At 40.3% G+C, this 22,645-nt stretch overlaps 1 protein-coding gene across 1 annotated transcript in view; it reads right to left on the reverse strand.

Moving 5' to 3' along the window:
* ZNHIT6 (zinc finger HIT-type containing 6) overlaps positions 1-22,645 on the reverse strand; it is a 36,846-nt gene that overhangs the window by 13,592 nt on the left and 609 nt on the right. The window contains exons 2-8 of the mRNA XM_081866156.1: positions 20,641-20,706; positions 20,439-20,545; positions 19,623-19,708; positions 15,699-15,802; positions 10,049-10,117; positions 9,190-9,270; positions 8,916-8,996 (exon numbers count right to left, since the gene is read on the reverse strand). Of these exons, the coding sequence (XP_081722282.1) occupies positions 8,916-8,996; positions 9,190-9,270; positions 10,049-10,117; positions 15,699-15,802; positions 19,623-19,708; positions 20,439-20,545; positions 20,641-20,706 (594 nt within the window). The remainder of the gene's footprint in view (positions 1-8,915; positions 8,997-9,189; positions 9,271-10,048; positions 10,118-15,698; positions 15,803-19,622; positions 19,709-20,438; positions 20,546-20,640; positions 20,707-22,645) is intronic.

Here is a 22,645-nt window from a genome sequence, read left to right on the forward strand (position 1 = left end):
CAGGCAAGAAGTAGATAATAGCCCACTGAGGCTCATGGGGTTAAGTTATGTATCAAGACCCAGGTTTTATTGACAAGCCTGGAACGGAAACCAATGAGCCGGTGGTTGTTTGCTAGCTTGATGTAGGAACAGACTACAGACTCCGGTAAACCTTAAGACATTATTATTATTATTATTCCCTACATCTGTAGATTTCAAGGCAGTTCACAACACAGCATTACAATATACAAGCCACAAAATACATAATAAAATTAAGAACAACCCAAACTAGGAAATAGGAGGGATAGATGTATACGGGCTACAGGCCACAAGGCAAGGGCCCTGATTTCTGCTGAAAGGACTCCCTGGATGTAAAGGTACAGTGCCCAGTGCAAACATTTCAGAGCCTAATCCAACAAACAGCCATTCACTTAGCAACAATCAGTGTTTGTCCTGCAAGTGCAGCCTCATTGCGTCTCTGTAAGTTTACAGAAGGCAGCAGCACAATGGCAGTCAAATCTCAGGAAAGCAGATGGTAGGAAAATATGCAACAAGTGAGGCACAATAGGAGGAAATATGAAAGGTAGTTAGGGAATCCCCGAAAACAAGCGCACCCCCCCTACATTTTCCAAGTGTAACACTGTTAAGTGACGCTCCATAGTGCAATGATCCAAAGGAAAAGGCTTGAAAAGCTAGTCAAGGACTTAAAAAGGGGAAAGATAGGTGGTTAAAGTTACCGCAGCCTCCAGAACTCAAAATGTCCCCCCAAAAGTTGGTGATTCCTGGTCTATTACAAAACACCAACATTGAGGGAATTTAAGATATTAACTTAAACATAAATGAAATTCATAAATATCTGTTAATTTTGTAGCTAAGAGAGATCTAATTTAATACACAGATGTTCAAAGAGTACAAATGCAGAACTTAACTATGAAGTGGGAACCGTGTAGCACATACAGAATCATCATGTTAAATCTTCTCTCCTACACCAAACAAGAACTTTAGTTTTAAAATGGAAGTTCAAAACATATCTTGTTGCTGTATAATGGTGTTACCTGCTGATGAAGTTGCATGTTGTACAAACGAATTACCATGGCAAAAGATACATGCAAAACTTTCACATAATTGTTTTGCTATGCACCGGTAATCTATGTGAAGGAAAGATTACACCTGTGCCACAAAGGTTATCTGGATTTATATCAACCAAAACATGTCTGAAGCATACACTCAGGAGCTTAAACTCTGGCAGCTAATCATCACTACTGATGGGAAATTGATTGGGAGCAGTAGGGCTGCCTGTCAATGGAAGTCCCCACCAAATTACTTAATCAAAAGTATTTGCCACAAATCCTGTATCTGCCAATTTCCTAAACAGGAGTTTGGGAAAATAGGTCAAAATTATTAAATTTTGATTTGGGCAAAAATGTTCCATCTATGAAATACCTAGTAACTGTTTTGTTCCAAACAATGCAGTCCCAGCAGTTGTTGTCTTATACCTTAGAACAGAGCTTTCCAAACTTTCCATGTTGGTGACACACTTTTTAGACATGCATCATTTCGTGACTCAGTAATTCAGTTTTACTAGCAAACTGGAGGTTAAATGAACCCCTTTCCAGCCCTGGGAGGAGCACGGGGAGTGTTCACGCAACACACCTACACACGAACGTGTCACGATATAAAGCTCTGCCTTAGAATTTTGTCCAGAGATTTTGATGAAGCTTGTTACAGAGCAAACTAGGGCACCGTTTCAAACCACAGCATACAAATTCTCACCTTGCTTACACAATGATGTCTTTTAAACAGAGTCCACGCCACTTCTGGATTCGTATTATGAAATTGTAAGCTGCCCTGGAAATGCAAATGTGGCCCTGGAGGCACATAGTACAAATCCCACATATATAAACAAAAATAAGTATTGATTAAGCACAGCTCATTGTTGAAGAGTTGTCCTTGTTACTTATACCAATTCCCATGCAGATTCATTCCATCAGGTCCAACACCAGATGTAAGTGGTATATTATTGATACTGGCCACTCCATGATCTTGATACAATTGGGACATTTCTGTGATGCGAACAAATAAGATTCTGTTGTGCTACATAATGTACAACTTTGCCCAAACTAAATCACACCAGTATGGGATGTCTGCTGCAAAATATCTCAATGGGATCATCTGGTCAATAGCTGAAAGACATAGAAAAACCTTGAATGCGAAAGCTATATTGATTGACTGAGCACTATACCATAGTCAATGATAGTCTAGAACCGTGGTTCCCAACATGGGGCACACGCCCCACGGGGGGGTAATTTGATTTTTAAGGGGGGCAATTCAAGAATGAGTTATTAACAGTGAATGGCATTTTAGGCTTTCTCCATGTGAATAGGAGTTCGCTTTTTGCAAGAATTATATGTAACCGGGGTGGGGTGGGGCATCAGGATTTTAGAGATGCTTAGGTGGGGCATGGCCAAAAAAGCTGGGAACCACTGGTCTGGAATCATATTGTCTCTTTTTTCAGGGGTATGTGAAGATCAGTGAGTAGCTTCAGGGACAGTTGAAGATACTGATGGTGCAATTATATAGAGTTCTATCTGACCGCTGGCTGACACGTGTTGGTTTCTGCAGCTGGCCAATTCTGAGCAACCATGAGCCTCCCATGAAATTTGGATCCATGTCATGGATTTCAGATCTGCAAATGCCATATAAGCGCCACTTGACCCTCCTAACCCCCAAAATAAGGCCGTGTGTGTGTGTGTGCGCGCGCGCGCACGCACACACACACACTTATGTGTGTACACACACAGACACACAATAGTGGTCTTCTTGCCTAACTACAGTTATGACAAAACCTAGTGGGAATAAATAGCTGATGCAACAAGCATTACATAACTCTATGTAGTCATTTGTGGTTCTGGACAAGGCCATTGGGAACAGAAACACGGACTCTTTAATCTACTGTGGAGAGAATGAAACTTTAAGAAAAGGAATAGTTACTTCTATGTACGGTATTCATTTTATTTGGCTTCTTCCATGAATAAGAGAAAGTTGAGGTTATTCTCCCAATTAACACACACTGAGTTATAAAACACAAGTATCTTAATCTCCGTACTTTTAATATTCCCATCACAGGTCTTCACATTCTTACAAAGGTTGTATTTGCTGCCTGCCAAAAATTCACTAACCCTTGCAAAACAAACATGTTCCCTCTTCTCTGCCAAGGAAGGAAGGTCAAACCTCTCCTGACAAGGTCAGAGGAACAGTTCTAGTTCATTACTGTCGGAAAGAGATAAACAGAGGGATTCCCTTTTGGCAACATAAAATGGAAAATCATTCTGGGGATTCTTTTCGACAGCAACATGTAAGATTCCCATCTCAAAACCAGTGAAAGAAACAATCCTAAGAATACTATTCCCAGCTATGTCTTTATCCCCTTTTCACCTCAAAACACCAGCTCATATTCAGCTACATCCGTATACTATGACATATGTATTTATTGCTCCATTCTAAAGTTTCTAGAATGTCTGTGGGTTGTATGAACTTTTACAAAACAGTTAGAGGTCACAACGGTTAAAGTGATTTCAACAAGATGGTTACAGAATAGACCCTTGAGTTAAGGCATTATCAACACCCTATAAACGCACTGTTTGCTCTGTGCAACTCTTCAGATATACAGCATTTTGCTTTATACTTTTGAAAATTCTGGAGCTGTTAACCAGAGATAAGAACTGACTAGACACAGGCTAATTCCTTTAAGGTGGTGCTGGCAGACTGAATCACAAGTAAATGGAGATAATCAGTGAACTAGTGAAAACGTTACAATGCTGGAATGTGAACATTCAAAGTGGGACAAGTTTCGATATTAAGGTCCCCCATATTTATTTGAGGATCTATTGCATTTAATAACATTTAGCGACATTTTGATTGCTCCCTAATTGACTGCTTCTATACTACAAGGATTTCTTAGCAAACTTTTTGATTCCTTTCTAGTCCATAAGGGGTAAATTAAACTGAGATGGTTGTTTTGGAAGGTGATTAATAAAGCAATGATGAGCATCATCATCATCATCATAATGACAACTAAATTGCTGCACTATCAATAGCCAGCACAAGGAGTCCTTAACAGAATAACAGGGCTTCCCACCCTCTCCTCTTTCCGTGCCCCCAATCTGGGCACTAGGAGAAAGTGATTGAACCTGGGACTTTCTGTATGAATAGCAGATGCTCTGAATGGCACTGAGCTGCAGCCACAGAAGGAGATGTCCACACACAGATTATTTGCTGGATCAGGAACTTCAGAGGCAAATCCGATTTATATCTGAAGGTAAGTGTTGCCTATTTGCATCCATTCACTTTTGATGGAGTGCATGGGCATACAAAAAGGCACCCCTATTAGTCACAGGTAGATACTTCTTAAATATGCAACTAGACCTGGAACAGAGCCAGTGTTGATCTACTAGCCAATTCACTAAAGGTTGGCCAGGTTTTCGATACAATGACACAAGCCACCCTTGCTAACATACTACAGTGGTACCTTGGGTAACATATGCTTCAGGTTACAGACTCCGCTAACCCGGAAATAGTACCTCGGGTTAAGAACTTTGCTTCAGGATGAGAACAGAAATCGTGCAGTGGCAGCGGCGCAGCAGCAGCAGGAGGCCCCATTAGCTAAAGTGGTGTCTCAGGTTAAGAACAGTTTCAGGTTCAGAACGGACCTCCAGAACGAATTAAGTTCTTAACCCGAGGTACCACTGTATTCATGGTTATTTCAAAGTGTATTTAATGTATGCAGGAGTTTTCTTACTAAGCATATGAGACAAAGCCAGCTTGTTTTTCAGCAGAATGTAAATACCCACAGGAAACTGACACAACAGAAGAAACAAAAGCAGATTCTACAGCAATGACTCTTAAACCCTTTTTGACTTTTAGGTATGCAAAGCTTTGTCAAGATCACACAAAAATGATGTACTTAAAGAGTAATTCGTTTCACCAAAAGTTTACTTTCCCTTGGAACAGTAGTGAGGGAACAGGAGGTAGAAAGCTTCTTAAGAACTCTCCTCATAGACCACAAGTTTTCTAAGCCACAGCTATAAACTAAGCTGTTATGCTTGGATGAAGTTCAACAGATCATGGTTACATTTTTAAAAGCAAATTTTTTTTGTTGAGGACTGTCCACTTGATTGCAGCTACTGGGTCTATAATCCATGCAAGTGCTAAAATGAATGGTAAAAAGTAGCAATCCTTAAAATACTTGCCATCCATCCCTGGTTTCTGCAGCTGCAAAGGAACTGGAAGTGTGCTCTTCAGTGTACCCGATTCTTTCTCCTTTACAGCAGCCGCTTCAAATTTTGAGCCATGGCTTTAACTTTTCCATGCCTAACTTCGTATAACATCAAGCCTGGGAAATGTGGGCGTGGCTCACCCAAAACGGCCTGACAGGCCTACATCCATGGCCTTATGGGCCTAAATTTGGCCCACAGTCTGGAAGATCCCCACCAATACCATAAAAATAGTTGAGCAACTTTAAAATTATATAGGAAAATAGCACTGATAGAACTTAAGGCACTAACAAAACCGAAAGGTAACCATCATCTTTACATATCCTTAAACTGAACTAGGAAATGTCTATTTGGGCACAAAAACGGATATCACACAGCTGAAATAAGTATCCGTTCTGAAAGTAAAACTTAAGACTGACGTTTTATTGCAGATTTCCCATAACGAGGACTATACTACCTCAACGAAGAACAAAGACTTCAAACAGAGAGAGCATTAAGCACCAAAGTCTTACAAGACTCACGTGCAGTCTGTCTCTTTCCCACACTATGCTTGAAACAAGTCGCCAAATACATCTACCATTAGTCTAAAGAAAGTAAGCTCATCTTGAGATATCTTAATTGGTACACAATGGCCTGGTTCGTGCATAAACCATGGTTTATTGCTTTAGCACCATATGCCTCAATAAGCCCACATGAAGCATTGCACTTGCTGCTCCCCTGCAGCTGAGAGGCTGACTGAGGCTTTGTTCAGTTTCAGTTTTACTGCACCCTATAAGAACTCAACATCAGACATGGGTTATGAAACCTTGGTTCAAATACAGTGGTACAGTGGTACCTCGGGTTACATACGCTTCAGGTTACAGACTCCACTAACCCAGAAATATTACCTCGGGTTAAGAACTTTGCTTCAGGATGAGAACAGAAATCGTGCTCTGGCAGCGTGGCAGCAGCAGGAGACCCCATTAGCTAAAGTGGTGCTTCAGGTTAAGAACAGTTTCAGGTTAAGAACAGATCTCCGGAACGAATTAAGTACTTAACCCGAGGTACCACTGTACCTCGGTTTATGAACTTAATCCGTTCCGGAAGTCTGTTCTTAAACCAAAACCGTTCTTAAACTGAGGCGGATATGCATAAGCTCACAGCTTCACTTGGGCCAGACTTGTTCAAGCCTGCCCACAGTGCTAAAACATGGTTTAGCATTATGTGTGAACCAGGCCAACCATCGATATGCAACCATCAAAGTAGATTCTGCAACAAAAGAAAAATATGTAAGGTGGAATTTAATGGGTGTTGCTCTGCTGATGAAAGACATCTATCAGCAGAACGGACAAAGAGACACTTTTCAGCAACCTCTCTTCCTCCATGGAGCATCTGCACTGAAGGGTTACGGAACCATCCTGAGGAAGGCTGCAGAAGAGAAGATGAATGGCTGAAAATTGCTTCCTTCCCTATTCTGCTGATGTATGCCTTCTACCAGTGAACTTACACCCACTGAATTCCCATATGCTCCGATACTAGCTTTCGGGCTGGAGTCTACTACAATGGGATTCGCAGAATTACAGCACAAAACCAGCAGTCAATTGATGGGGTCCCCACCATACAAGGAGCAAAACCCTAGAACAGTGTTTAGGTCCTAAGAACATAAAGCAGAGACTCTTCACAAAAGAAAAAAGATATATCATTAATGGCTAGCGCAGGTGTCATGCTAGTCAACTGTTTAAAGATCTAGCACAGGCCACATGGTTTAACATCTGCACTGATATTAACCAGACTTAACTGTACCCTCGAGACACACCTAACTGAGCATTTGAAACCAGGTAATGCTGGCTTTCTATGAGAAATAGCTCGAGAGAAAAGTTGTCCTGCAATAAAACTTTGTCACAGTCAAGTGTCAGAAAGTCATACCAGTCATTCATGAATTATCACCAGGGTAGTGTTATACTTTGAATTAAAATAATTAATTAAGTATCTCAAACACTCATTTTGTTAATTAATATCAACTTCTTTGGTTACAAAGACTTGTCTGACCACTCTCCTGGGAAAAGGAGAAGGTGAACTTCCCTAACCAGATTGTATAATTTGGCATTAGTTTCTTTCCTTCCTTTACTGGAAAAAGCAATATCCCCTACTGCATGAAGTCATTCTGAAGGCATCCCAAACATAAAGCACTAGACAAAGTTATTAATTTATTCTGAAGAGGACAAAAAGATATTTCTAAAAGGAACGCAATGAACTGCAAAAAAACCCATTGAGTATGCATCAGCTAAGCCTCACTTGGAACTGACTGCCCCCCAAAACAACAGAAAAAAAGGAAAAAAAACACCTACTGCGTTACCAGATGGCAAATTTGTTTTAGAGATTTATCCAGATTTTGATCATTGGCTTTTGCATCCTACTCAGAGTCTAGAATTTAGAATATTTAGCAAGCCTGTTGTCATTTTTTTACGCCATAGTATTTCTTTACTGATACCTAGCTGTTATCACCCTGAACACCTATATCTGATTTGTACAATATGATTGTATTATTGGCATTTCAGATATTATATTTTTGGAATTCTGGGTAACACACAATTCAGATACCCTCACAGAACTGGAGCCGGTCATGATTACGCAGAAGCAGATCCTAATGCTTTCAATGGAACTTACTCTAAAGTAAGGGCAACACTATATACCCATTTCCTAACCTCTCTGAGCAATTTACAATCCCGTCTTTCTTCTCCTTTTCACATTCCACCCTGTCTTTTGCCTGGGACTTAATTAGTTCAGCTCCCGTGCTGCATCTGTTGTTTCTGAGGTAGGCGAGTCTATTTATGGACTTCCTCTGTGGATGCTGTTAAGCGTGTAGATCTGTGGATTTCTCTTTGTCACCAAACCCAGAGCAAGAAAGAAAGGTAGGACTGGAAACCTGCTAGGACTGAAAAGGACTAAAAGCCACTGAGTGGGCTGGTGCTTAGTGGGTGATACAGGATTGTGGCGCAGATTCCCCATTCTCGGTCTACATCTACCACAGTGGCTCTCCAGGGGTTCAGACAGTGGTCTTACCCCCAGTCCTACCTGGAGATGCTAAGGAATGAATGTGGGCTCTTTCACACACAAAACATGTGCTGCATCACTGAGCAGCAGCTCTTCCCTAAAGTAAAGGTAAAAGTAAAGGGACCCCTGACCATTAGGTCCAGTCGTGGCCGACTCTGGGGTTGCGGCGTTCATCTCACTTTATTGGCCGAGGGAGCCAGCGTACAGCTTCCGGGTCATGTGGCCAGCATGACTAAGCCGCTTCTGGCGAACCAGAGCAGCGCACGGAAAGGCCATTTACCTTCCCGCCTATTTATCTACTTGCACTTTGATGTGCTTTCGAACTGCTAGGTTGGCAGGAGCTGGGACCGAGCAACGGGAGCTCACCCTGTCACAGGGATTCGAACCGCCGACCTTCTGATCAGCAAGCCCTAGGCTCTGTGGTTTAACCCACAGCGCCACTCGCGTCCGTAAAGTACCACAAGTGAAAAGAAAGTAACTGCGTTCTTCCATGCATGTCTTGCGTTTTGGACGTAAGGGACAACATTTCGCTCCACATTCTTCTAAGCTGGCCATTTTATAGCTGCCTTACTACTCAAAAGGTATATGGAGATACAGAGTTTGCTGCTTTGTAAAACAAAAATCTCTTACCTGATGGAGTTTTGTGGTCTGTTTTCCACTTTCATTAAAATTCGTATGTCTGACTGAGGGGACATTGCATAGGTTTTTAATCTGAAATGAAAGGCGTAACATTAGATAAACCTTGCCACGTAACAAGAAATCTGTTTCATTCAAAACAAACCAGACCAAGTAATGTGCTTGTTGGGTGTAAGCCACGATGCATCACAAGACTGCCCAATATGCTTTAATGACTGATTTGTATCTCAACAGAACGTTAGGATGCTAAATATTTAGAAGCATGTACCTTTGATGAATGACAGGATCAGAATCTTGAGGATCAACATACCGCTTTAGAATGTCATACAGTGGCTTATCATCTGCGACCCTTTACACAAAAAGACAAAAGTGAATCAACCATGAAGCTTAATACTGGCAAGAACTAGAATAATCAGGTTAACATGTGTGAAACTGTAGTTATATAAGCCCCAGTGTCAGAGCTGTGGAAAAGGCTATAGCACAAGAGCACATTCAAGAAGAAAAGAGGACCTGACTTCTTCGACACCGGTACAAGAATACCAAGGGCCTTTGAGGAAAGGTTTCCCTGTTCTAAATGTCTCATTTCCATAATACAGAGATGAGCTGGTGCTTTAATTTTAAAGAAATCTTCCACATCTTTCAATCTGTTCTATGGGAAGACAAGCTTTCTCCCACCTTTTCTAGATAAGAAATTATAGCTGGGAGAGTGCCTAACTAAGTAATGGTAGTCACCAAACAAGATACAAAGTGGATGGTAATAATTCAAGAAACATCTATGTGTTGCAACAGGGTCGGCAAAATATAATGATCAGACCTGCCCTTGACTGCATGGTGAATGGATAAATTAAACCTAAAAACTATGGAACACATTCAGTTTTATAACAGATCAGTTACACTTCTCAGTAGTAAAGATGGACATTTAAAACAATAGGTTTTAAACCAAACCACAGAAACAGTATCTTAAAATCAAGATTTAAATTTTATGCTATGAATTCAGTTTATTGTTTAGCCAAGAAGGCTGCAATAATCACTTTTATGAAACAAAAAGCAAAACAAGCTGTGATACAATACAACGGTAGCGGTTTACATTTCATGGTAAGCAGAGGCTAACAAAAACATTTGGGTACCTTTTTTCCGTGAATTTAGCATGACTATGAGGAAATAGAAGCTTCAAGTGCCAGTAGAACTTTTGTTCCCTGAAACAAAACCAGCGCAGACTATTAATACTTCATTATGTAAACTATTAATCACAAATGCAATTGCCTGAGCTCTGTGGCAGAGAGTCCAAAATAAACAAGGTGGTAGGAAAAGGTAGATCAATATCATCACGAAAGGATTGTTCACATGATCACTTATGCAGGTAACAAACTTCTTAAAATCACTTCCACCTTGGGTTGTTTATACAAGTCAATTCAACCCAACACTGAACAGAACTAATGACTACTGCATCATTCAAAGCACAATGGTGCCTTTACATTCTGTATAGCTTAAAATGTATGAACTGCTGCTTCCCTGATATTTAAGATGTGATAATACTTCTTTTATTATACAAGGCTATATATATATAAATACAAGTATCAAGTTTAAGAGGCTCTGATATCAGTGACTGGAAACAATGCACTGTTGCCATAGCAAAGTTACTTTGACTATTGGGCAGATAAAACATTCAGCTGAGTCCAACTTGCTACAGAAACATGCACAGTAGCAAAACAGTAGACAAATCTGTTGCTATGTACAATTAAATATTCACTTGAGATATTGTTGGATTGATCAGTCTAGTAACGAGCAAAGCACTTTGCAATATTTACACAGAAAGCAAGATGCAAGTTTCGCTAGCGTGAAGATGCCATGTTTTAGAAGCTGACCAGGCAGAAAACGAGTATGCTGTAAAACATATTCTGGATGGGATTTGCAGTCCAATGATGGGATTTTGAGGTCTACAGGATAGCCACCCTTGCTGTACAAGGGATCCACTCGATTACAGAATAAATGGCAGCTGAAAGTGGATTTCCTGAGGCTATTTGTTTTCATGTCCAATGCCCCATTCTCCCTTACCCCTGAGGAATCTCACTGCCATGAATGTAGGAAATTTAATCTGAATTAGTTTACTAGAATTCACAAGATCACATAACACGCTTAGCTGTAGCTCTTTCCTTTTTTTTTTTTAAAGGTAAGAGTAATCAAAAGGCAAGTTATGAGAAAGAAAAATGGGCTAAGGTTTTGAAAACATTAACCACAAGTTATATAAACCACTTGTTGCATTGACATGGATGTCAAGTGGGGAAAAATTAAGCCAAAGTAATTATGAAAAGGTTTATTCTTCTTTAACTAGTGGTTACTTGTTTGTCCACTGGATAGGGGCCACCACATGCTTTTTAGCCAGTCTAATCATGAGTCCTTGAGGGGGTCTGTCCACAAGGCTGCAAAAAATAACGCTGAGGTATGTTAAGAGGAACGGTGGAACCACAGGCGTGGGAGGGCAATAGCTACTACCCAAACATAATTATACGTAAGTGCATTACTTCATTCTGTTCAGAACTAGACATTAAGGAGGGGAAATGAGAACCGGGATATGCAATAGCATTTTCAAACGACCCAACTGCTGCTTTAATACAGACCTTAAACTTATTTAAGAAATTTATATCCCACCTTTCTCACAGAGCCTCCAAGATGGCTTGTCCTGCACCAGTAAAAATTGGGGGGGGGGGGTAGAGGAGGTCTGCAAAGGTGAAGCAGCATTCATTCCTGAACCTTAATGCATGTACAGCCAGGCTTAATTCACTTTTCAGTAAATGAAGTCCCTGCAGTGTTATATATGTCTCATAAGCTTCTGTAAACAACACAGATCCAGACTAATTAAGTGATTATAGTCTCCTGTGAACCCCCGCCCCCACCTAGAAATCTCATTAAAGTACATGAATGCTGAGCCTTTTATGACACACCGACCACTGAAGCGCCAGTGTGACATAGTTGAGGTCCTAAACCACGTAAGGCACCAGAGAAGCCTCTGTTTTACTGAAGCGTAGCTAAGCATCAGTAACAACCCAGCAGAGATTTGATATATAAGCAAGAAAGTTGTGCTAACTTTACTGCAAGCTCAACTATTTTTTGATCCCTATAATTTGTATAACAAGACAATTCACCTAGAACTGATTGAAGTCCATTTTCATGGTACACAAATGGCTTACCAGAAAGGCCTCACAAGAGCAGGAAAACTACCTTGCTAGGTGCGTAATAATAATAATACTAATAATTTATTACTTATACCCTGCCCATCTGGCTGGGTTTCGCCAGCCACTCTGGGCGGCTTCCAACAAAATATTAAAATACAATAATTAATCAAATATTAAAAGCTTCCCTAAACAGGGCTGCCTTCATTGTCTTCAGATGTCTTCTAAAAGTCCAATAGTTGTTTATTTCTTTGAGATCTGATGGTGTTCCACAGGACGGGTGCCACTACCGAAAAGGCCCTCTGCCTGGTTCCCTGTAACTTCGCTTCTTGCATTGAGGGAACCGCCAAAAGGCCCTCTTGCTCAAGCATGATGCAGCAGATTTAAATTTACAAGAAGGATAATTCCAAGGCGACTAAACATGTAACAATTTAAAAATTCTCAAGATTCTTCATTGATTGAAAACAATGTCTACTATATTGGCTACATTTGAACATAAACTTTGGCTTACTACACACAAGCAAACTGTTCCCTGCTTCAATGCACCTGCTTTAGTGTTACATCTGAAGCACTAATCGCTGGCTGCTTTGCTCCCATTACTCTCAACAAACAATGACCCAATAAAGTTCAGTCTTGGCTTACTGACCATGGAAAACATCACAAACCCCTTGTTCGGACATAACATTAAGCTAGGGATCATGGTTTGCTTCCTCCCAGCACAAGCTCAAAGGAACAAATTTTCTTGTGTGTGGTAAGCCAATGTTTATGGTTTACTGTGACATGCAACTGCTGTCATTCTTTCAGTTCATTTTTATGATCAGAATGGAAAAGCTACATTACTGTTCTCAATACATGGAAGACAAATAGCATTGCAGCATTTGACAGAGTACACAATCAGCTGAACTTGGTGCTTTGGACGTACTGCACTAGGTGTTTTGTAAGCTTTCAGGGCAGGGGGAATGCAGTTTTTAAAAGAAGCATTTCCCCCTCTGCAGGGACTTCAAAGCGGTTTCCCCTAACCGACAATCAGTTCAAGGGATGAAAATTTAAAGTAAGCCTTTTTGAAAGCCTGTTCCCAGTGCCAATCAGCTGATTGCAGTTGAAAATGCATCTTCAAAGGAGGCTGGTCTAATTGACAGTCAACTGATTGGGGGTTACAACTACCTCCTTTGATCTGTGTCAGGTGTCAGTTACCTGATCACATTATGATGCAGGGTGAGTGACATGCTTGCAGTCCTACACACCTGTCAACATTGGCCCACTCTGGTGGGGAACATAAGGATCTAGCATGCTGGCAGGTTCCAGTTCTCCACCCCGAGCTAAGGCTTGGAGATATTTTATATTTTTGGCAGCGTTATGTTAAGGGATCAACATCAGTTTTTGGAACCTCATTCTGCACCTGAAAGAATATTCCCATTTTTTTTGCTACCCAAATACCAGCCAGGCACCTGCAATTTTTTCCCGCCTTGGAATGGTGACCCAAACAGAACCATACATACTAGAGTGCTATAGTGCAGAGCACTGGAAAAAATGTTAAGGAAACCCAGGTTCAAATCTGCAGTCATCCATGAAGTTCATTAGATGACCTTGTGCCTGTTATTATCTCTTAGCTTAACCTACCTCACTGAGTTGATGTGAGAATACAGTGGTACCTCAGGTTAAGTACTTAATTTGTTCCGGAGGTCTGTTCTTAACCTGAAGCACCACTTTAGCTATTGGTGCCTCCTGCTACCGCCGCACTGCCGGAGCACAATTTCTGTTCTTATCCTGAAGCAAAGTTCTTAACCTGAAGCACTACTTCTGGGTTAGCAGAGTCTGTAACCTGAAGCGTATGTAACCTGAAGCGTAAGTAACCCGAGGTACCACTGAAAAATGGGATGGAGGAAACAGGGAACTCCTTGCAGGAAGGGTGGGTAGCTTATTAAAAACAACAACTGCACACACCAAGTGGTTACATGCACATCATTGTAAATTATTACTGGCCAAATGGTTTTCTGGATTTACTTAGGGTAAAATTGCTGCAAGCTAAAAGGTTGTCAGACTTAATAATTATTTGAGTCCTGTTGCTAGGAAGAAAAGATGCAGCATCGTATTTTTTGGAAGAGAGAAATATTGCATTTGCTTTGCAAAGCTGCATACAGGCACTATCTTTTATATCCTAGATGTGTTAGGTAACCTTTTTGCAAATTCCTGTGATACTTTGCTGCTTAGTTCAGAAAATACATGCTCAATAGAGAACTATTTGGGCTGGTTTCATAATTACTCCTTGCAACCACATCAGCGTTGGAGAATCTGTTTGCTAATATGCTGCAAGAGAGACATCTACTGGTTTATAGCGAAACGTCACATTTCCCCTCCATCACTATCTGTAAATGAGAGATGATTTTCTAGTGTTCCTTCCAAGGTATTACTCTAGGGCTTCTCACCTTCCATTTCTATCATTGTTTTCTGAGGACTTTCTGTTTGCCAGGAAAAAAAAAATCCTCTGGCATAAACCACACACATAAACAAGTGACCCATAAGTACCTGGTCACTAGTAAACAAAAAGCCTCTACCTACCACTAACAGAAACACAAGTGGATTCATTAAAAGGTCCCAAAATTCTTGATTGCCCCATACAGAACAAAACAAAAATATTGCAAAGTAAGGGACATCTGAATCCACGTCCCTGAGATTAAGAGTCTCATGCTCTACCGACTGCAGGTGCATTATGTTACTGAAAGTATATTTCTAATTTCACTTGACAGTTAACATGCTGACCAATTCACATCCTTTTGAAAAATCCCAGTATTTCCTAAAATATGCATTGTAGTTCAGAAATACTATGGGATGGAATTCAATGTTGAACTTCAGCTTGCAGATGGAATGAGCCCCCTCTCCCCTCCCCAGGCACACTGTTAGTGCAGTGTTCTTTGGACATCCTCCGGAGCCAACTGCAAGGGAGGAGAGAAAGTGGGTGGGGAGTCCCATTGTCCAAGCAGAAGTCTTTGTCCCGGGCTTAAGTTGATGGGGTTACTTAGGTGAATCCAACCCTATATTATCCCAAAAAGAAGAAATGCAAGTTATTTTCTACTCCCTCCATCAAAATTTTGCTTCATCAAATATTCATTAGAATATACGGAAACTGTTTGGTGAACATATTGCATTAATGTCAACTATATTGTTTATATAACCTAAATATCCATCAAAGGATTGTTCCTATTGTCCAACTATCGCCATGGCATAAGTTTAGCACACAGTAAAGGAATTAATTAAAGAAAAAAATCTTGAAAATACCATGGGCTAAAATCAAGCACAAAGCTAAGCATATACAAGCCTTTTTATTTCAGTGGGCTTGATACTAAATTGTGACATATAGGCTTAAATTTAATGCATGAGAATGGCATTTAGAAAAGGTCTCTATAACTTGGGACTTTTCAACTTAGCACAGTCCAAACCTATTTTTGAAGTCTTAGCAAACCTTGACCAAAAAACAGGTATCACTGAGTTTCTGGTCAAGTCACCCTTTCTGGCTGACAGGCTTGCTTTAACTTAGTGGTCCATAAGTTATTCAGAATGACAACTTTTGATTACATTATCCCCATAGTAATATTAACTAGAAACTTACTTGTTGTTAAAGAACGTAGAATTCTCTCGTCTCTTTGTGAATCCAATTGGCAAAGTTCGTAGGCAGATGTCGAACCTTCGAGCTCGGTTTCTCAAAAAATTCACCTGATTGAGTGTTTCAAAAGACAGAAAAAATAATTGCTGACAATTTCAAAGTCCAGGCTAATGGTCTTGCTTTTATGCAATGCTAAGCCATGGTTTACTAAGTGTTACAAGAATGAGCTGCGGTAAGCTTTGCACTTGCATGCTGTACCATAAGGAGAAGTTTGGAAACTGCTGCTTTGGTTTTTGATTTACTGTTGCTCGTTGAGATGCCTGAACATGGATGAAACATAGCGTTTTGTAATAATTGTTTACTGAAACAACCCAAATGCAAACCAGTTTATGAAGCTGGCTTGTTTCAACAAAGCATAGTTAAGATTAACCACTGTTTATCTAGGTTTACATATCTGTAGTTAATTTAAAACAGAAGGGGAAACTTCTGGTCTCCTCCTTACAGGTATACCAAAGGAAGAGAGGGTGGAATGTTTGAGTCCAAGGCCCAGTGCGGCTTGTTCGTGAAACACTAAACTGTGGTTTAACATTACATCCAAACACAGCCAATGAAAGAGAGCAGTGGCGAAAGAGCTGAGTGAGAGGCAAGTACAATTTCTACCCGAGGACCTAAACCCTCCTGGCTCAGATAGGTGTTGGGTTTAATTTTCAGGAGTTAATATTATTATTGATTTATACAGTGGTACCTCGGGTTAAGTACTTAATTCGTTCCGGAGATCCGTTCTTAACCTGAAACTGTTCTTAACCTGAAGCACCACTTTAGCTAATGGGGCCTCCTGCTGCCGGCGTACCGCCGGAGCACAATTTCTGTTCTCATCCTGAAGCAAAGTTCTTAACCTGAGACACGATTTCTGGGTTAGCGGAGTCTGTAACCTGAAGCGTATGTAACCCGAGGTACCACTGTACTATTTTAGTATAGTAATCTTTACAGAGATCAGATAAATAACCAAAAGTTCAATTCACAAGCTATACAAGTAGTTGCTCTCATTAATGGCTTAATATAAAACATATATATAGCTGGAAGTAAATCCCATCAATTTCATTTGGATTTATGTCTCAGTAAGATGTAACTAAAAGCATAATTATACTTAAAGCTGTAGTTTAAAGGCCTATCAATGTACATTTTTAGTAGCACATAAATGCCATTATTTGATGAAGAACTATTTATGTATTACTGTATAAATAATACATCAGAACTCTAAAACAAATTTCACCCATGCTGTCCCCTTAAGATTCAGAAGATGTTTGATTTGTTTTATACACAACTAAAATAAAAACTATTACTTCTGCATTAATAATCTAGACCACGATATGAGATCCTCCTGCTTTAAATTCAGATACCAACAACCACATATTACAGCCTCCAGGTCTCATCACAACTCTGAAGACATTTGCTAAGGTGTGCATGCATATATACATTCTATATGTTATAATTTTATTACCAGCAACAATTCTATAGTGTATATTGGTGTACAAAATGCTTCTCTCATAGCACCACAAATTCTTAAGTGTACAGCCAGGTTGAGAGTGGCAAGTTGCCAATTTCCCTCCCTTTGCAGGGTTCCTCTTCCTTAACATTAACCCTGCAGGAAGTAATTCAACAGGTGGCATTTCCCATCAAGGCGTATTTGTGCTAGAAGGTAATCTACCTGTGTGACCAAATGGAGAGAGGGAAAGAGAGGAAATACTTTTTCTCACCTTGGCTCAGTGACACCCTCTCACAGATGAGTGGGCAGAGAAGATAGGCAATTTCTAAATTGGGCAAATGTTTTCCGCTGGCATCACCTTTGAATCCCACTCCCATATTTCTCATGTGAGGAACAGAAATTTATATGCCCATGTTTATTAGTAAATGGTTACAGGAAGCACAGTAAAGCACTCTTCTGTGGTGTCAAAGGTTGCAGATGTTCTGCAGTGTTCCTGGATATTACTCACTATATATACTCTATATGTGGGATAGAGTTTTAGTTATATTTTAATAACTAAAACTCTATCCCACAATGCACAGTATATGACCCTATAACAGCTACAATACTGATCGTACTGCAAATACAATGCTAAGTAGTAATGTGATTTTTTTAAAGCAAAAACAAGCACCCAGGAACACACCTAAGCTTATGTGTTACATGTGTTCTATTTCTTTTCAGATACTGTATATTTTAATCACCTTCTGCATATTTTTAAATACTTGTCTTTAGCAATAATTTTAATGTTTCATATTTATGTAAGCCACATATACCAATCTAGTGGTATATAAGTTCTGTTAAATAAAAATAAACAAATAAAAATGTTCCGACCCTCTAGCAACCAAGAGGCTGAGATGAGATTCTTTCACGTTGCAGTTTCACGAGATAGAAACGTGGGCACATTCCTTCTAAATGAGTAAAGAAAGTTTTTACCAAAATTGTTCCTGCACTCTTTTAGACCCATGAAACTCAGTTCCCTGATCCAACCCATAATTTTTTGACATTATCAAGCTATCGGGACATAATGTAATAAGCTGGATTGGATCTTGTTCCCGCTAATACAGGCAAATGCTGTAGTTTTGTTCCTCACATTCTTTTCAATCTGACAAATATTTTAAAACTGCTATTAAAAAAGAGTTATTAGTGCTGTTTTTGAAAGCACAAGACTGAGATGATCTTGATAGTGGAGTTAGCGTGGCATTACTCACTAAATGTGTTATCTCTGGAGGAAAACTAAGTGTGAACAACACAATCTCTCATTGTATCATACAGTGCAACCTTTAAGTGTCAGGAGGAACTAAATGAATAATGCCATGAGATTACATTATAATGCCCAAAGGCTGCCCTCCACTTTGAGGGTAGATGGATATACCGTATGTATCACACTCCCCAAACCTGCGCAATTGTCCCTGTGAACCCTGACGCAGGCCATCTAGCTTTGGCCAACCCAGGTACACAGCTCATTTTGGACCAGTCTCCAGAAGAGGTTTCACTGGGGCTACTTTGCAGCTGCAGAGATCCAGCTGGAGAAGCAGGCTTGGCAAGAGATGGAAAGTGAACAGTCCCCCCAAACCCCTACTAAAGTTAATGTAACTTACCAAGGTGGACAGGGGAGGGGGCGGAATGGAAGAAGCCAATGTTCTACAAAAGCTGGCTTGAGATGCCATTCTATCTGGCCAATCTCTCCAACCTCTTAAAATACAGCAACATCTGGAGGACAACACCTTGGCTACTACTGGGGGGAGGGGGCATGTTGACACACAGAAAAGCAGCCAAACTGTTTGACTACAAACAAAATTAAGCCCTGTCACCAATTATTATCGCTACATTTACAAATGACTAAATTCAGAAGAGATGGGTTTTTCCTGATGCTTCATTTAAAAAAAGGCATCCTCTGAGTTAATGAGGTTTTGTTTCTTTACTTTGCTTTTAGAAAATCTGCTACCAATAGGGGTGACTGAAAGTGAAGAAGCAATGGGGAAAGGGGGCACTTAAATCTTTTCCCCACTCATTTCTCTGCTCAAAACAGCTGGATATCATTTTTGTTGTTCATGTGGGTTTTTAAATGAACACAAAACTTTGCACACATCAGAGGTGTGTGTGTGTTAAATACACACATTTGTGTATAGTTTGTACTTGTGAATTTATTTGACAAATTTCTTTAAAACATTAACCTTCAATTAGAGGGATCACTTTTTGAATCTGGCTCAGTATGTTTCTCAGTTTGAAGAATAATAAGCAACTACTGTGACTGAATCAAATTCTTCCTTCCACCCCCATCGGGTATTTGTCATTTAAGTTTCTAATACCACCCTTTTGTTTTTTAAAAAGGCAATGAACATTTGTTTTCTGAATTACAACTGAATGCAGTCTTATGTATGCTCAAGGTAGCTAGAAAGACTTACAAACTTATTGCTTTTTGGTCTATGTGAAGTGTCATCTCGAGCAGCGCCATCAGCCGTTCTTCCCACATCTTCCAGAAACCTGTAATCTGAAATTGAGAAGGGCAACGGGGGAAAGGCTCAAATGAAATTAGCTCCCAATACCCTTTACAACGTGTTTCTTAAGGGATCGTATGAAAGTGATGGGTTTTAGCATAAGGTCACAGCAAATAAGAGAGGGTGTGCACTGAAAATTTGTCATTTGGTTGCTGTGCTTTCTAAAGCTTAAATATGTGATATTATTGATGGGCTTTTTAAAAATGTGAACCACCTTGGTGCCTCTATCTGAAGCAGCAAGGCAAGACAAAAATGTTTTAAATGAAATAAATGCCTGTGCTAATACCATCCTAACTATTTACCGACTGTGCATTACTCACATGCTTCATACAGGGCCAGATTTCTCTAAGGTGGACAAAGTTTGTAGGGTACCAAGGAGCAGGAGGACCTGTTTCATTCACCCACAAGCTGTATTTATTGTGCCATTTAACAGCTTTGTGCAACTGTACATTTGCTGATGGCAGCTATACTTAGGCTGCAATCCTAAACCCTGAGTTCAAGGCAACTTATTTATATGTAAACACACTAATGATTGCATTATTACTTCAGAAGTGCTACCCAAGGCCTTGTGCCTACTGGCAATGCAGATAGGAAATGCCAACAACACTATATAATGGTAGGTATAGAACACTGTAGATGTAGAACATTACCTCCTCCATACCCACCCATCACAATAACACCCTGGGGTTTTAGAACAATTGAGATTTTTAGAGACTCTCTTACCACTTAGAAGATTTAAATCACTGAACTCATTTATGGAAACAAATGCTGTCTTTTCTCTTACTCCATTACAACTGAATGCAGTCTTATGTTTCTTCACGCAAGCCAAACTGAAAGCACACAGAGAAAGAAAAGCAATCTTGTCACTCTCTTTTCAGTACACAAGAAAAACATAAGCAAGGGATGCCCATCAGTTTATATCTACCTGCATGAGTATTTCATACAACGGGGGCATCGATATTTTGCTTCTTCTGTATTGCAGATTTCACAACTGAAAGGAGAGAAAAATGAAGGGACATCTTTACATTGGAACAACATGGGTGAGTGCTAAAACACCATTTTGAGAAAGCATCCCTTCATGCTAATAAGCAGTAAAAGCAATAGATGTATTTGGTAAGTGTGTGTGTGTGTGTGTGTGTGTGTGTGTACACACAGTGGTACCTCGGGTTACAGACGCTTCAGGTTACAGACTCCGCTAACCCAGAAATAGTACCTCGGGTTAAGAACTTTGCTTCAGGATGAGAACAGAAATTGGGTGGCAGCAGCAGGAGGCCCCATTATCTAAAGTGGTACCTCAGGTTAAGAACAGTTTCGGGTTACGAATTGACGTCCAGAACGAATTAAGTTCTTAACCCAAGGTACCACTGTGTGTGTATATCATCTATCTATCTATCTATCTATCTATCTATCTATCTATCATCTCTCTATCTATCTATCTATCTATCTATCATCTAGCTATCTAATCTCCAGAATGTTTTTGTTGCATACAAATAGTATTTAAGAACCCATCTTATATTAGTTGCCTAGAACATCTCTCAATAACAAGGATTAAGTAGTATCGATATGCTTCCAGCAAAAGGCTCTGGGATTCAGACACAAGTAATACGAGTAGCTCAGAGCCTTCAGTCAGAAACAACAAAACACGAACTAACGCTCCTCTAATGAGCTGCCACTATTCTGAAAAGTTGGACAAGTATTTCCCCAAGACCAAGTTTGCACTTGCTTTTTACTTCTCCTCTTCTTTTCATTAGCAAGTGATCTTCCTGCCCTATGATGGATGATGGTAACATCTTAATAGCAAAGTCAGTGATTTTATATCAGAGTTCCTATTTTAGTGGGGGGAAAGTCTGATCGGAGCATGTGTGCTCTGAAATGAATCCTTTGGGGAGAGAATGTGCCCGATCACAAGAAGTACCTATGATCCACAAAGTTCTTCACATACTCCCATCAGAGCACAATGACCTTATTTACGCGCAGTCGTCTCAACTTCTGGTTTAACTGCTGTCCCTCTTCTTCTCGCAAAAACATTTTTAGAAATTAAGTTTGAAAGCTAGGTCAGACTGACCCAGGCTATGGTTTAACACAGTAAATTTGAGGAAGTGGTTTACAGATCAGCCAAAAGGCAACAGTGAGCTAATAACTCTGGGACTTTGGTTTGGGGCTGCCATTTTTTTTCTCTCCTGACAGGGTTTCTATACCCTTCACAGCTAATCACTTAAGTGTCTTAGTTAGTGCTGTCTACTTTATTGTACTCGATATGGAACAAGTCAAAATACACAAAAATCACGCATTGTTTGAGCGTAGATCACACATTGTTTGAGCATAGACCACCTCAGAAACAGCAGCGGTTTCACCCCAGGGCCTTGCGGGACCGGGGCTAATACAGCTTGGGTCTTCCCTCCACATGCCAGGGACTGGTGGCAGAGCCCTATACCCGTGATATACCTACCGCCAGGTGAAAATGCCATCACGCTCTGACCCTCAAACCCATACTGGGCGATGTATCGTTACATTGCCCAGGCCTATGTACAAATTTAATAAATATGTAACAAACAAGGTGTTGTTTTTTAAATCCATATCAAGAAAGGCGTGGGCTATCTGGTAAAGGTAAAGGGACCCCTGACCATTAGGTCCAGTCGTGATGGACTCTGGGGTTGTGGCGCTCATCTTGCTTTATTGGCCGAGGGCGCTGGTGTACAGCTTCTGGGTCATGTGGCCAGCAGGACTAAGCTGCTTCTGGCGAACCAGAGCAGCGCACAGCTTTCTGGTATCCCTTTTAAAATAAGTTGCCTTGACCCAAAGTTAAGAGGAAGGCTAATTTAGCCCCAGATTATCTTCCGCAGAGGAAAACTTCTGGAAAACTACAATCCGCTGCGTGCAAGGACATCACAACATATTGCCCCCGCCCCCACATAATAATAATAATTTTA

Source organism: Podarcis erhardii (genome assembly GCF_964252035.2).
Source record: "Podarcis erhardii genome assembly, chromosome: 6".
Classification (NCBI taxonomy): domain Eukaryota; kingdom Metazoa; phylum Chordata; class Lepidosauria; order Squamata; family Lacertidae; genus Podarcis; species Podarcis erhardii.